Here is a 16,245-nt window from a genome sequence, read left to right on the forward strand (position 1 = left end):
AGATAATAGAGCCAAAAAAATGTTATCTCTTCAAAAAAAGAAACAATTCTCAGAACCTACAATTTTCATCCCAAGGTATTAAAATAGTTCTACTTGATCCTATGGCATCCATGGATTTTCAAGAAGGTCTCACCAATGGAGTCATGAATACTTATTGATAGCATGCTTATGAAAGCATAACAACAATTGATGCAAAAAGATGGCCATTTTATATTATGTAACAATAATTCCATCAAAATGATATTCTATGCCTTTTAGTAATGTCTTTATATCAACAAAGCATGGAAAAAATACAATGAACTCTGCAAGACTATACAACTTATTCTACTTAATTGCTACAATGATGTCTTATATAGCTTATTTAATTCCAACTTCTATCCAAAAAAAAATCTTATTTACTCAATTAAGGTCTCCAATGACATCTTATAATTAATTCTATACTTATTAATATTTTATACATCTAATATAATAAGTATGTATTTAAAAATAAATGAGTCTCATACTACATTGATCTAATTTTTTATACATCTTAAAAGATCAATATACATGTTGGAATGGAGGCATGGAAAGAATTACAATGGCACATACTTAAAATATTAAATATTTATATAGCTTATTTAATTAAAAAAATATAATATTTACAAAGCTTTGAATAATATGAAGTATTTTTACAAAAAAGAATACAATTAAACTTACATAGCACTTATTTTTTTTATAAGAATTACTTTCAAAAGACCTTTGCACTATTTCAATGTCAAATTCAATACATAGTGGTATGTAATAGACAATTTAAAGTGATCATCCATAGCCTCCGTCAAAGACAACTTCCAATCAAGTAGCAACCTATATCATTGCTCACCTGAAATTCCTTCAATACAACAACTTTTGCAGTATGCATAGCACCACCAAACCACCACAATTCCAGATTTGTAACTCTACATCTATGCAACAATAGCAGCAATAGACATAGCTAATAATGATCTATTTAGACTAATAAATAGTGCATATATAAATAAGTAAGAATAGAGAGAAAGATTAGGACTTACAAGCAACAATAATATAGGCATGTAGTCAAGTATGATAGGATTGACAAGGATGTTATAAATAAACCTAATATTAGAAAAAATTTAAGTATAATCCTACCTTTTGAGACCACACTTTAAGATGAAAAAGACAAAGAAGCATAGATAAGTAAAAAAATATTATTGTGAGTCTTATCAATACATCTTAATTGGTGGATTGGTTAAAAACATAGTTTTGAATCATTTAATTATATAAATATTAAGGTTATAAAATCTTTATAACTATTGAAGCATTTATTAGGATTTTGAATTATTTATAAGTTATAAAAGTCTTATTAGAAGAAAATTTATAAAAATAAAGTTGTAATAAGTCTTAAAGGTAATTATCTTAGTTAATTTAGTATTTTTATTTATTATTAAGTGTTAAGAATTAATCATTAAAATTAATATCTTCATTAGCTTTTTATCTATATGTATTACTTATAAAAATCCTATCAATGATTAGTTAGTAGTTAGAAGAAGCATGAAAGAGAACTTCATGACTTTTTAATTAATTATATAGAAAATAGGATTTTTAGTGGATTTAAATAGATTTTATTAATATAAAAAATAACTAAGGTAGAAAAATATATATTTAAATAGATATTGGTATTATTAAAATATTTCAAGATTTTTTAGAATTTATTTAGAATTATATAGGAATTTTTAGAGAAGATTTCAAGATCTTAGTAAAATTAAATTTTACCTCCTTGGGAACCATTATGAAAAAATGGAATATGATTTGAATGCCATACAAGGTTCCTAGGCTATTTGGGTGTTTTTAAATACCATGGTGATGTAAAAAATATAAAAATATGAATTTTATCAGTAGAAAATAGAAGGACTAGCAGCTAGTCTAATCCTTGTAAGAAGGGAGGTGTGTAAGTTCCACATGGATTGTAGCACCTTGGGTGTAGGTAGGAAGATAAGACCAAGGCCTCAAGACATCCTTAGGAACTCCATATACATTACATGTGAGCCTTAATGAGGTTCAAATCCTTGATCTATAAGCAAGTTATTCTTAAGGTAAAATATTTTTACTTAATTTTTTAATTATTTACTTCTTCTCTTTAAAATTTTATAACTTAATCATAGTAATTCGCATTTATATTTTTCTTATGTCGTCAAAAATAAAATAGAATTATTTATCTAAAAATATATTTTTATTTTTATTTCTTTTTTTTATTAGATAAAAACTTAATAAATAAACTATGGACTATTTTTATTATGTGTAATTCTTTAATTGTATTTATTTCTCTTTTTTTATTCTTATTTATTGCATCTTCTACTTTATATCATTAATTATAACCAACTCTTAATTGAGACCATCTTGTAATTTGGATTGAGAGAAAAATTTACTCTCATAATTACTATCATGACTACTTACATTATCATATGGGCAATCACATATTTTATAAGCGCTTGCATATTATTTTTACTATATTATTTTAACCTTGGTAGAATATTTGGCTCTAATAATAGAATATATTATTCACATTTAATAAATAATAAGATTGATATCTATCTTCTCCACATTAATCAATAATTTGGATTTTATAGAAGTAAATTTTAATATGAAAAAATATATTTCTGCAAAATGGAGTCTTTTTTTTAGCATTTATTGAAGGGCATTCTAGTGAAATATAATCCTTGATCTTATATTGTCTCATTTTTTATATCAACTTACATTATCCTTAACTACCTACTTCTCTTCTCCATGTTGAATTTGCCCTTCTCTTCTTAAATTCTTATTTCTTTCTTTCTTCTTTATTAATTCAAGATCATCTTTGAAATCCACCACCACAACTCTCATTACCTATTTTGTATGTTGAGTAGGCAATTGTAACATAGTAATGATGCTTCTTAGGAATTAAATTTTATTCCTACAATATCTAACTTTGTTATTTTTAAGCAAATTAGGATAAGCTTTTTACAACAAGGAGTGAACCAAAATTACAAAACCTATTATAACTTAGACTTTATTTTGTAAAATTCTATTTAATTTAATTAAATATAAGATTGAAAAGATAATATTAAAAAAATCCAAATATATAAAGAATTATAGTATAACTAAAGATTCAATCAACATATGATAAAGTATACTTCAAATCTAAATTTTTAGAATCATAATGTATTACTTTTGCAATAAAAATTTTATACTTAGCTCATATGCCTTCTATATGGATATATAATTTTTTCTAATCAAATAAAAGATATATATATATTATTTTATTTTTATATATATATTCTTCAAAAAAATAAAATAAAATATTTTAAATACATAAAAAAGATTATTTGATATATACATATTTGAAATGAGTTTTATATAAATGTATAGTTTGTCTATTTTCAAGCTTATGAATGTCAAAGTAAAAATTGGCATTAAATTTAGGATTTGTCAAAGTACAAACATCTTGTGTTGATCTTTGAATCGTTTATTTGTAGAGATGTATCAAAGTCTAGCTCCATGAAATTATTCACATTGAAATCCTTCTTGATGGAACTAGTAAGAAAAATAATACTTAAATTATATTGTTCAATTAGGAATTTAATTGGCCAACATTGTTATAGTTTTTATTATTGATCTATTGTTTTCTTGAATGTCTTCATATCAAAAGACACAAATGGAACAAAATTTATCTTAATATTTGTTTATGCAATAATGCTCGGTCAAAAAATTACAAAAATTTCAAAAAAGATGTTCAAAAAATGATTCTTTGATAGAAAATGATTTAGGAATTATTTAATTCTTGTAACGTTGGTTTAAAATATATCAAAATCTAACTCCTTGTGACTTTTGTATAAAATCATATAGATTGAAATTTTTAAGATAGTAGTGATTGAAAAGGTATGCTAAGATATGGATTTAAATTAAAATAGGATTGAAAGTAAAATAGTACTATTAGTAAGATTTACATAATTACTATAAATTAAAATAAGTTTTTTTAGAATTTATATAGTGATTATGTATTAATTTTAAAATTATCTAAAATTAAAGATATATTTTTAGAGTGATATATATATATATATTATGTAGGATACAAAATAAAATATTTGGTATACTAATGTAGATAGGAGAGTATTAAAAAAAATAACAAACAAGGTGAAACTAATGTATAATTGTGAATATATGGCAACATGTTGAAATTTGAAATATTTGTAATGAAGTTGCAATAGCATATCTTTTGTAGTTGAAGGAGAAATTTATTTTGGTGTAAAGGACTTTGTCATGCATGTCAAAGCAAGATATTTTCTTAATATTGAATAATCCAATGATAATTTAAAAGATATTGGCACATATCAAATATGAAAGTTATTAGAGATATTTGAAGAGAATACCAAGCCTATTCTGTAACATTATAGGTTTCATTTAAGAAAAAATGGATATTAAATAGAAACCAATGTACAAATCTATAGAAGAATATTAAACATATTGTGAAATTATATTGTGAAGATAACTTACAATAATAATGGATTGAATTATAGACTTCTATTAATAAAATAATTTCTTACTTAAGATAAATCTTATTGATTTACAAAGACTTGTAGAAAATAAAATTGGTATAAAGTAACAATGATTTAATTAAAGAACAAAAAAATATTTAAAAAATTATTTTTGGATTTAAAGTATTATTTTGATGTAGCTAATAATATACTTTTAAAGAGTTTTTTTAAAAAATTTGAAGACAAAATATTTGGTACTTTTGATGTTACAACCTATGAAAAAGTGGAAGATAATGAAAAATACTTAAAAAGGATGTTGACTCTTAAAAAATAAATATGGATTAGTAGAGAATCTATTAAAAAGATTGAAAAACTTGCATTGAATTGAAGATAGAAAATTGAATACTTTGAAATTATCATTGTACATAAAAAAAATTAAAATTTATAAACCTCACAAACAATAGATTCTATAGAAAAGTGTATTTATCAAAGTAGTTGGAATTATTGCATGCAACAAAAAAGATGAAGTTTTTGCAAGATAAATCTTTCATCAAAGAGATGAGCATTCTAGCAAGTGTAAGCTTAATAACTTACTATTTTGCAATGAAAGGTTTTGTAAATAAAAGTGATGAATGTTGTGTACGTCAAATGAAAAATGATTATATATATTTGAAGATAGAATTGATGCAAATAATTTTGAAGGATATCTTAGAAATAAATAAAAAAAAGTATCTTTTTTTATTGATACTATGTACTAAATTACAAAAGAAATGTGTTACTTACATGACATGCACATAGCATATAGTGATTTGAAGTCTAACAAAATTTTGCTAAATGATATTGAAAAAAAAATCAAAAATAAGAATATTTCACATGTTATTGTGATAATAATATCTAAAATTGAAGTTTGTAGTAATCCAAAAGCAATGAAGAATGATGAAATTTATGATAGTCCAACGTATATAGCACCCCATAGAAGGAGGGATAAACATTAAAGTATAACAATATGCCCTTTTAAAAAACATTTATATTCATTTAAAATAGTATATTTTAAGATTCTTTCTAAAAGAAGTATGAGATATTGAAAAGAATAAAGAAATAAAAAATAAATAAATAAATAAATAAATAAATCGTCTTCAAATTGCAATAAGTTGACCAAGCTTATTAAAGAATATTGGAGCTTAAATTTTTTGCATCAACCTAGATCTGTATAAATTTTTAAGGTATTGATTATGTTGAAGAAATTTTTTGTAAGTAAAACCATTGTAAAAAAAAAAAAACAAAACAAAACAAAACAAAACAAAACAAAATTGGTGCATTAAAAGATATAATTTATGAAAATATAAAATTATAATAAATATATAATAGATTATTATTTCTACCACCATTCTTAATAAATAAGATATAAAATATGTATAAGTAATTTGATAAATTTTATTCTTTTATTTACAAAAAAACTTATATATTATAGTTATGGTTAGATTTATAATAGAAGTATTAATTTGAAGATTAAATTAGAATGTAATATGTGATTTATATATTTTTTAATCTTTTGTGTTAATATATGATATAATTTCTTACTGTAGGTTGATCTAATTGAAGAAAAAGTACTTGGTAGAAAATAATGGTCATTGCAAATATCAAACCTGTGTATAAGCTAAATGAAGGCATTAAGTCTTATTGGAATAGGTGGAATATATAATATTATAATAGCTAAGGCCACATCAAATAATGTAAAGCACACTTATGATGCTTCATGCTTTGTTGAATGCATTGAAAGTGATAGTAATTGATATAGAACTTCTTGCTACATTGTAGAATAATTTAAAATTGAAGCAAATCAAAGAATTTGAAGAAAGCACAAGAAATGTTAGAATATTTCAAGACCTCAAACAAAGTCATTATAGTCAATGACAATGTAAACAATATGAGTCAAATTTAGAATGTCGTGCCTATAGATGATTTATTTGCTAGAAGAAATAATACATTAAATATATAAAATCGAAATTAGAAAGCTATGAAATATTGTGCTATCTAAATATATTTAATAAATATTAAAAATTTTGATGAAGCAATAATTTTGAAGTATTTTATTATTCTTTCTTATCAAGACAAGTTGTCTCATAAACTTATTGAAGTTGGCAAAAAGATTTTAAAGCTTGTAGTAGTCTAATATTAACTTTAAAAGTTATGGATGCATATTCAAGAAAGAAAAACATGTTGAGATATCTAAAGCAAGATTTACATTAAATAAAGATAGAAAGAGAGTTAGATAGAGATAAAAAGAATAATAACCATAATATATGGAATGTATTAAAAATGATTTTTAATAGCTTAAAAGTTAAAGAAGATAATGTGTTTTTAAACATATGTCTTTTATAATGATATGTATATGTAAGGCTTGTTGAAAGAAAAAACATTGCAAATATAGACCATCACACAAGATAAAGTTATAAAGTAATATCATTTTTTTTATGCATTAATCTATATTTGCAATGTTTTTTTCTTTCAACAAGCCTTACATATACATATCATTATAAAAGACATACATAAGCCTGTGTATGTTACTTTGTAACTTTATTTTGATATAGTGAAAGATATATATTTAAAAAAAATAATAATAATTAAATTAAATTTTTATTTTTTAATTATTATTTTAGTATTTTTTGACATAACTTCTTGATTTGTTTTATAAACCAATTCTTTGAAAAGGATCCAAAAAAAATTCTAAAAGACAATATTACTTATGTTATATAAGAAAGAAATATATTCTCTCTCAATTTTTTGTCTTTGGATCAATCAACTTGTATTTCTATATATAAAATCAACTTAAAGAAGTTTTTTTAACTTCAACCAATTTTAACATTTAAAATTTGTGTACTTTGACTTTATTTCTCAAATATTATACTTTTTTTAAGTTCTACACTAGGATTTCAAAAATCTTCTTTTACTATTAATTTAAAAATATTCTAAAATATAGAAAAAAAAAATCTACTTTGTTTATTCAAAATAATTTTAAAAGTCACTTTTTATCCATATTTAGAACTTTCACAAAAAATAATTCAAATAATAGGCAAGCTAACAAATTGTACTTATAATAAATTATATAAGCTAGAAGAAAAAACTATAAAAGATTATTCATCTTATTTTAAATATTTAATAAATTTTAAAATAATTTTTATATAAATCTAATTTAATATTTTATTTATCTTATTTATAGATGATAGTAATAATTTTTTTTTTTAATCTTTTTAATTAGTTTCATCATTTTCATGATAATTTGAAATTGATTGTAGTAAAAGTAATATATTATTAATGAATAAAATGTCTATATTTATTTATTTATTGATGAAAATTTTTAATTAATATTAAATATCATATAATTAATTTTGATTATTTTCTATTTTTATTAAAAATTTATATTATTATATCTCATTAAAATTATTAACAAAATTATATAGTCTAGATTCTATTAACCATTGAGATCCAAATTAGACCAGGTTGTAAGACATTTACTAGTACATACAATAAAATGCATATTCTATTACACACATATGTTTTTATATATTTTTATTCTTAATCTATCAATACTAGCTTTAAAGATAAGATTTTTATTTTTTATTTTATTTAATACCAAAATAGTTTGGGTCTTCATAAAATAGAATTGCAAAGATATTTAGTCTTCATAATAAGAAAATAAAAATAAATTTATTAGATATTATTTACAAAACTATATTTATATTAATTTTGAAGTTTTCTATATTTATAAATATATATATATATATACTAAGGTAATAAGAAAAATCTAATTTTAGATACTTTAAAGGTGATTTAACAAAAGAGGTGTCTAAATAATACCTTGGCACTTTTATTTCATTCTTGTGCCATCTATGTGCATAGATGAGAAGAAGAATTTGAGTATTTTTTGAAGAACTCAATATTGAACAAACAAATATTAGATTGCTTCCAAAATATTGTATTGCTTCTAGGAAAACAAAAAAAAAAAAAAAAAAAAAAAAAAAAAAAAAAAAAAAAACTTCGTATTATAGCTAAAATTTCATAGTAGACTTTTTGTACAATATTCTAAAAAAATATATTTAGTACTTGCTATTAAAAGAAAAATGGCTTCTATGCTATGTAGTAAAATGATGATATTTTTTATTTTTTTATTTATATCTACATCTTCTTCTACTATAAGGTGTTTTGCAAACTTCCTTTTTTGTACTTATTGTTTGATATTCTGTTTTTTTATCTCTTAATTACATTATTTTATGTTACATTGTTGTGATTAAGAAAAAAAATTGTTATCTTCAACTTTTTTATCTCTTTATTACATTATATTATATTATTATGATAAAAAATATATATAAACAATAAAGTAAAATTTGCATTATTAGTTTTATTCAAGCTTTGAGATTGCACTAGTGTCTTTCAAAATAAGATTAATCTAGGTTAAATTTTAGAAGTACAAGATTGATTTTAGATGCACAATTAGTCTTATTTGAATTATAGGAGTGATTTGAAATATACAATTACACTCATTTCAGTTCTAAGAGTGATTTTGAATGCTAAATAATACTTATTTAAGTTGTAAAATTGATTTTAAAATCAAAATTCTATTTATTTAAGCGACAAAACTATAGAATTAGTTTCAAATGTACAATTCTTTTTATTTCAATTACTACAGTGATTTCAAATGCACAATTATACTTGTTCAAGATGTCAAAGTATAAGATTGGTTTCAAATGCATAACTACTCTTTTTTGAAGTACAAAAGTAATTTCAAGTATATAATTAGAATTATTCAAGATACAAGAATGTTGGATTGGTTCCTAAAGCAAAATTATTCTTGTTGAAAGTGCAAAAGTAGTTTCAAAAGCACAATTAGTATTGTTCAAGCTGCAAGAATGCTAAAATAGTTTTAAATATTCAATTAGTCTTATTAAAGTTGTAAATATACAATTATTCTTATTTAAATAATAAGATTAGTTTAAAATACATGATTAATCTTTTTTAAATTGCAAATATACAACCAATCTTATTGAAGCCATGAGAGTAGTTTTAGATGTGCAATTTTTCTAATTTTAGTTATGGAAGTGGTTTTAGATATATAAATAGTCTTCTACTAATTACCAAATTGGTTTTTGATTGCATAATAAGTCTTGTTCAATTTAGAAAAATGGTTTCAAATGCACAATTATACTTGTTCAAGCTATAGATGTGTAAAACTAATAATAAATATACAATTGATCTTATTTGAGTTGCAATATTAGATTTAGATATACCTTTAAAATACATGATATTTATTTATGATGGAAATTTTGGAACTTTTAGTTCTTTGCACACACACTTGATTTACAATGAGTGTAGTATTGATGATATACATCATTGTCTTAAACTAAAGTCACATGGAAATTGAAGTTGGCTTAAAAAGGTAGTATGAAATTGATGTGAAAAATCAAATATGTTGTTTATGTTGGTAAGACATATATATACAACTTGCAACCTCACTACTTGCAAAGTAGTGAGCCTATTACAAAATGGAGTAATTTATAGATGAGATAGCAATACATGCATCTATTATATGTCAAAAATAATAACTATAAGCAATAAAGTTATTTTCTAAAAGTAGATGCAAAAAAAAATAAAAACAAAAATAAATGATATGGTAATTTCTAAATAGATTTTGCAATCTCAAATAGTCAAGTATTGCAAATTGATTATTGATTATGTACAAAAGTATAGTCACTATTTATAATGGTAGGTGTAAATATTATAAATGTTGTTCAAAGAGATAGAACAAATAGAAGTAATTAAGAGTAGATATAAATATGTTAGAAAGATAATATCTTTCTTATAAAACTTCAATAAAGTCTTTTAGATGTAGCATTGTGATTTGTGAAATTTAGCTTTGAAATCCACTTGGTATTTACTTATAAAAGGGTTTCAAATTACTTTGAAGTTTTTTTTGTAATCAAAAAAAATGTATGAGATGGTTAGAAACACCCATCTTAGCAATAGTGATCATTTTAATATCTTTAAGTCAATCAAATAAAATTCTGTTTTTTTTTAAAAAAATTGGTACTAAATTTAATATTTTGTAACTTTTGTGAATTAAATATAAATACTTTCTATTTTAAAGTTTAAAGTTTAAAGTCTTTTTTTAACTATTCAACTTATCTAAAGTATCATTCAAATAACAATCAATAGCAAAACTATTGTATTTTTATATACAATTTCTTAATAGAGACTAAAAGATATTCAACATTATAATTTTTTAATCCTATCATGTATTTTTGTTAAGGTTTCAAGATAATTAATCAACATTTAAATTCATTACATTAGCATTTTGGCAAAGAAATCAGTGTTAATATTTATTTATTTATTTCAATAAATTAAAGACATAAGAAAAAGAAAGAAAAGGAAAAATAAATAAATGAATAAATTAAACAACACTACCAATGTAAGTTAAGAAAGTAGCAATGTTTCTAGCATCAACACCATTGGCTTCCCAGTTTTAAAAAGACTTAAAAGCTATTTCCATGACAAGTATATTTGTCACACAGAAAGCCCAACTATCTGTGCACATTGAAATCCTGGTATTCACTACATTATTACACATTTTAGCTTTGACTGTGAAATATCATATTTTACTGTCAATGCAAAATTAAATGTCAATTTTCCAACCCAAGGAACTGTTACCCATTTTCCAGTGAGCTGACATTGGCGTTGTGATGATCAGATGATGACACTTCCACAATTATCTTGCAACTGAAAATGGCTACTTCAACCATGTCCATAGACTCGGCATGCACACATCCTTACTCTTTTCAATCACGAAGAACAACTTCCTCATCCACTTACTGTTATACTTCTTAACCAGAAACAAGCTACTAAACTGTCTACTGACTAAAATCCTTCTGGAAAGTCAACATCAGATTTGATTTTCTTATGGCTCCCTCGTGGAGCCTAATCGGCAGAACGTTTCAAATTAATCTGCAACCCCCAAAGCATATTACAGGCACAAAAAATATTTGTCCAGTGTTGAAGATGCAGACTACAATATAACCAACCTCTAATACGATTAACTAAACGCAATTGCAGGCTGAGAGGAGGCACACAGTAATTTGAAACTATCTACTGACACATCCAAAACTGCTGTCCGCACGACATTGTCGAATTTTCTTCAATAATCTCAAGACCTTATTCATCCCTTTGATTTCTTGGCCGCTTCACAGCGAGGATACTGACAGGCTCTTCGTCACTGTCTTCTTCACTCTCGTATGCCAAACCCAGAAGACCACCTGGAGTCTTCGTAGTATCTGCAGTCAGGATTTCTTCAGGAGGCGAATTGGAATTTCCCGTACTCTGTACATTAGAGTCTTGCGAAGAGGTGTTGGACTTCACCGAACCCACGGTGACGGAAGGATCGCTGGAACGAGGACGCTCGGCCTTCACTTTGACTATGCTTTTCACTAACACCTGTTGCCTGTGAGTGATCAACCCAGCACCACACAAGCTTTCTTTAATTACCAGAACTGATATTCCAAAGACTTTAGAAGACCTATAGCTTTCCCTGGGTTAAAACCCAGATCGACTTCCGTACAGCCAAGTATCATACAAACTTGCTTTTAGGTATCAAAAGAGGTGCTCGGGCCACATATATCTTTATAAACGTCTACGTCTCGACGAAGCGACCAGTTCCTGTAAATACTTACCGAATACCACTGCGAGGTTTAGGCTCGACCCGTATAGCAGGAAGTGTCGGCACAGCAGCATTGTCCACCAAGCTCGCTGCTTTGTGCTCAGTTGTCAAGGATAACTCTTAAATCAAATATGAACGTCCACAGCAAACATCCCCCACAATCTCTATGCCAGATGTTAGGTAACACAAGTGACGGCTCACTTATTCTTTACCGCCAAATGCACATATTTAGTATCAACAAAAACCCAGTTGAACAAACTTAAACACTACATGTGCAGTAACAAGACAAAACTGCATCACAACAAGTATCAGAGGTATAAAATTACGGACAGTTTAATGATTCAATAGTCAGCAGAAAATATTCATAGCGGACTCTTCCGACTTCCCACTTACTCAGCGCCAATCCATTAAGTGGGCTCTCTTACACCAAACTTGTTATAGTTCTTAGATACACCCGATGAAATCCAGCATATAAGAGATCCAGAGGATATTTTAAAAGCTGCAAACGCTCTCTTTTCCGTTCGCCGGCGCAAACGCTCGGCATCCTCCTCAGCTTCCATTTGTTCCTTCAAGTAAAGCAAATCATCGCTATCCAATGCTGCACATTTTATCAATGCCAATATGATATCAACAGTGATAATCAACACATGACAAGCATCATAATAGAGTCCACATGACAAGCATCAACGTCAACTCTATAGAAATTCATCTCTATAAATATAACCATTGCTCGATTCCGTAAATATAAACTTTGTTTGAGCTGTACCTCCACGACCATGAAGATATCCACCACGTTCACCAGCTACCTCCTGCATCTGTGCCATCGCAATGTTCCAATAAACAAGGATCATCACTAAGAAGGTAAATTAATACCCTCAGTATACTCACCAGACCACAGCATAGATACCTTCAGATCACTAATCATTTCAAAACCGGTGACCACAAAAATACAACTTTAGAAACTATACATAGCAAAACTTCACTGAGCTCCCTTTAGTCACTAGACACAAACATCACCAAGCATAGAATATTCTGAAACAGAAGCACAAACACAGCTTCATCGAAGTGAGCTGAAATTAAGAGGCACGCATTGTGATAATATTAAGCCTGGTTGGATACAACGCGATGAAATTCATTCACTACTGTTCACTCCAACTATCCCGACGCATACTCTTTGACGTGTCATTCTCAAACATGAAGTCATCCAAAATGCTCTGTGTATTTCCATGTTACATGAACGAAGAGCGTTTAAGCAGTGTGTTCTGACCTTGGCTACCATCCGTTTAAATGCCAGATCCTCGTCATCCGCCTTGTCTTTACCACCTTTACCCCATTTCTTATCTGCAGAGTGCTATTAAATAAGTTACATAGAATGACTAAACATATCCCTCACAATGTCAGTAAACACATGTTTTAAACTGAAATGCTCCGCTCTATTTCACTTGCAAAGCCTTCGAGATCGTGCAACTTCAAAACAACTCACAATGTCATATAGCAGTATCACTTAATCACCTATTTGGACAAAGTCAACTCTGACCGGTTACACTAAATTGGCCAATGAAAGTTCCGGCGCTATACAATTCCTATGCCGCATTGACTGACTCAGCAGTTTTCAAAGCCACGCGTTCAAAAACATAATGAAGACAATAATGTGTGGCACCTTTAGGATCACTCAAATTCGTAAAATCTTTCACTTCTCTCCCCGCCATCTTGTAACGTTGTCTGGTACAATAGAACTTATTTCAAGTATAGAGCAACCATGACCTTTCCAGGGTGCTCATCACTCCACGCAGCTAGTATCTCCAGGCAATGACCCCGATTCCACATCCTATTATCATTTCAAACCCTAAATTAGTGCCACCCAAAACCCAAATTCCGTTTCCGATTTCTCTTTCCAGCAACTTTACTGCAGCTCACGCAATTGCACAAAACTCTATCCCGGGTTCAAGTTGCACAACTCATCTTCAACCGACGTCCTCATTAGACTCGCACCCCCTTCCTAATAGACTCCAATTCACTCCGAATCACGAGAACCGTAGAGGTGCTCCAACTCCATCCTGTCCCATACTGCGAAAAACCCCAGATGGAACACCCTCGACCAAATGCGAGATGCCTTCTGCGAGCCACACCGCGTAATGTGATGAATCCTGAACAAATCCAACTATTACACAAATCCCTTAACCTAAAATTTCAGAAAACCTTCGCCAGGCACTCTCACCACTGCGACATCGCCAAGGCCTTAAACACCACAACTTCCTCTGTACTCAACGGTTTTCCAAGCAACAAGTGCTGGAAGAAGCCAAATCTTCCCTCACACATTCACGGGTCTCGACGCATCGATTTCAGTTCCGCAAAACTGCGTCGCAATCCAACGTTTGCCAGCGCATTCGTTTGATTAGAAACCAAATGGGCGCAGTCACCGAAGCCTCCCCCGCTCCTCCGAATGGAATCCGTCGAAGGGCCATGTCCCCCTCCCGCGTTCCTGCGTTCCCGCGTTCTCTCGTTCCCTTCATCGCTCCCGCCGATGAATGTAGATCGCACATCCGTGGAAAGCGAGACTTTCGTTCATCCGATGTGGACTTGAGGGGGATAGTTCTCAACGACACACCTAGTCACTGTGTAAATAGGGTTTCTTCACTTTGAATATTTTCTCCATTTTTTTTTTTTTTTTAGTGTTTTTGATAAAAGTTCGATGAAGAAGGAATTTTTTATTTTTCCATTTTTTTCATTTTTTTAATAATTCTCTTGTTAAAATGTTTGTATAGTATGTTTTGTCTAATTTAAACTGTGTCTTCTTGTGAAAGGCATAAGAGAATAAATAATTTGCATCATAATTGGAGAACATGGTAGTAGTAAAACTTGGTTTGGTGCTTTGCTATTGAAGTTAATAAATATTTATTTGTATATTTATGATTTATAACTAATAATAATAATAATAATAATAAAATAGACAATATTAATCACAGCTTGCCAACTACATGTGCTGTTTATTCAATTCAATATCTCAATACTAAGAAAACTATTGTAATGTCATATGTTTAAAATGGCAATAATAATATTTTCATGAAAAATAATATGACATTGTTAAGCTGTAAATTCACAACACCATCAAAGTCTAAAATGATTCATCTGAGGAACTTGTCAAGAAATAGTTAAATTATAACAAAGCCAAGTTATTATTGAAAAATTTACTCGAGTATTCTATGACATGTGAAAATATATATTTATCTATGAAGCAACTTCATTAAAACTTTATGGATCTTGTTGTCTATTTTTATGCACACAATGGTAAATCCTAAACACATGCAAAAATTCATATTTTCCAAAAAGTATATCGAATATTTAAAATTACATGCACTTGGATAATTTCAATCATTTATAAATGGTTAGAAGAATTTTTTGTTTTTGTTTTTTAAAAGTTACAATTTGGGTATTTGGATTTGAATACTTTGAGAAAATGAATGTCATACTAGAAACAAAATAATTGACATTTAAATGTTGTCATCCATTAGAGGGATTTAGACTTGGCTTTTTTGGGTGATATTTTACCCGAGATGAGATCTTGAAGTATCCAATGATATTTAATATTTGGAATGTTTTTTGATACTTCACCAAATCACTCACCTTGCAAGGTATGTGATTTTGAAATCCAAATATGAAAAGAAGAGCAAGTGAAATATCAAAAGTTGTGTCTCTTGCCTTAATTCTCTTCTCTCTTTGACTCCATACCACAATGCTCTTTAACTTTTCCAAATCACCAAAATATGAAGTGATACTTCAAAAACTTAAAGATTGTAATTAAGTTTTAACATTGATATTTTGGATTTGATATTTTGAGTGATCCTTGAAATATGACTTTTAAGGAGATTCATACTTAATGTTTTTGGGTAACAAAATATCATGTGATACTTTGAGATATCACCACACGCAAAAATGTCACCCAAAAACCTTGAGTCTGAATTTCCTTGTTGAACCCAAGTTATTTGGTTTTGCAAAAATATCATGTTTGAATCCACTTATTTGGTATACTTATGA

The 16,245-nt window shown here is 27.3% G+C and overlaps 1 protein-coding gene across 2 annotated transcripts; it reads right to left on the reverse strand.

Moving 5' to 3' along the window:
* Nucleotides 1-11,444: 11,444 nt before the first annotated feature.
* LOC112277105 (uncharacterized) lies at nucleotides 11,445-14,661 on the reverse strand. Of its 2 annotated transcripts, none has more exons than XM_073531408.2 (7): nucleotides 14,429-14,661; nucleotides 13,871-14,038; nucleotides 13,478-13,551; nucleotides 12,977-13,025; nucleotides 12,701-12,808; nucleotides 12,224-12,305; nucleotides 11,445-11,994 (listed from the first exon to the last, which is right to left on the reverse strand). In XM_073531408.2, the coding sequence occupies exons 2-7, from the start codon at nucleotides 13,917-13,919 to the stop codon at nucleotides 11,709-11,711; spliced, it is 648 nt and encodes a 215-aa protein (XP_073387509.1). In that variant the 5' UTR covers nucleotides 13,920-14,038; nucleotides 14,429-14,661; the 3' UTR covers nucleotides 11,445-11,708. The 2 variants fall into 2 exon arrangements, with proteins under 2 accessions (XP_073387509.1, XP_073387508.1); XM_073531407.2 differs by having other exon boundaries at nucleotides 13,871-14,326.
* Between the last annotated feature and the right edge of the window lie 1,584 nt (nucleotides 14,662-16,245).

This window comes from Physcomitrium patens, chromosome 25 (genome assembly GCF_059467195.1).
Source record: "Physcomitrium patens ecotype Gransden chromosome 25, ASM5946719v1, whole genome shotgun sequence".
In the NCBI taxonomy this organism is placed as follows: domain Eukaryota; kingdom Viridiplantae; phylum Streptophyta; class Bryopsida; order Funariales; family Funariaceae; genus Physcomitrium; species Physcomitrium patens.

What these genes read in the sequence shown, in the direction of transcription:
- LOC112277105 (XM_073531408.2), bottom strand. Translation starts at nt 13,919, where the DNA reads ATGGCGGGGAGAGAAGTGAAAGATTTTACGAATTTGAGTGATCCTAAA. An exon ending in AGCGTTTGCAGCTTTTAAAA is followed by an intron (nt 12,306 to 12,700) that starts TATCCTCTGGAT and finishes CAACTGAGCACA; the next exon opens with AAGCAGCGAGCTTGGTGGAC. An exon ending in AAACCTCGCAGTGGTATTCG is followed by an intron (nt 11,995 to 12,223) that starts GTAAGTATTTAC and finishes GATCACTCACAG; the next exon opens with GCAACAGGTGTTAGTGAAAA.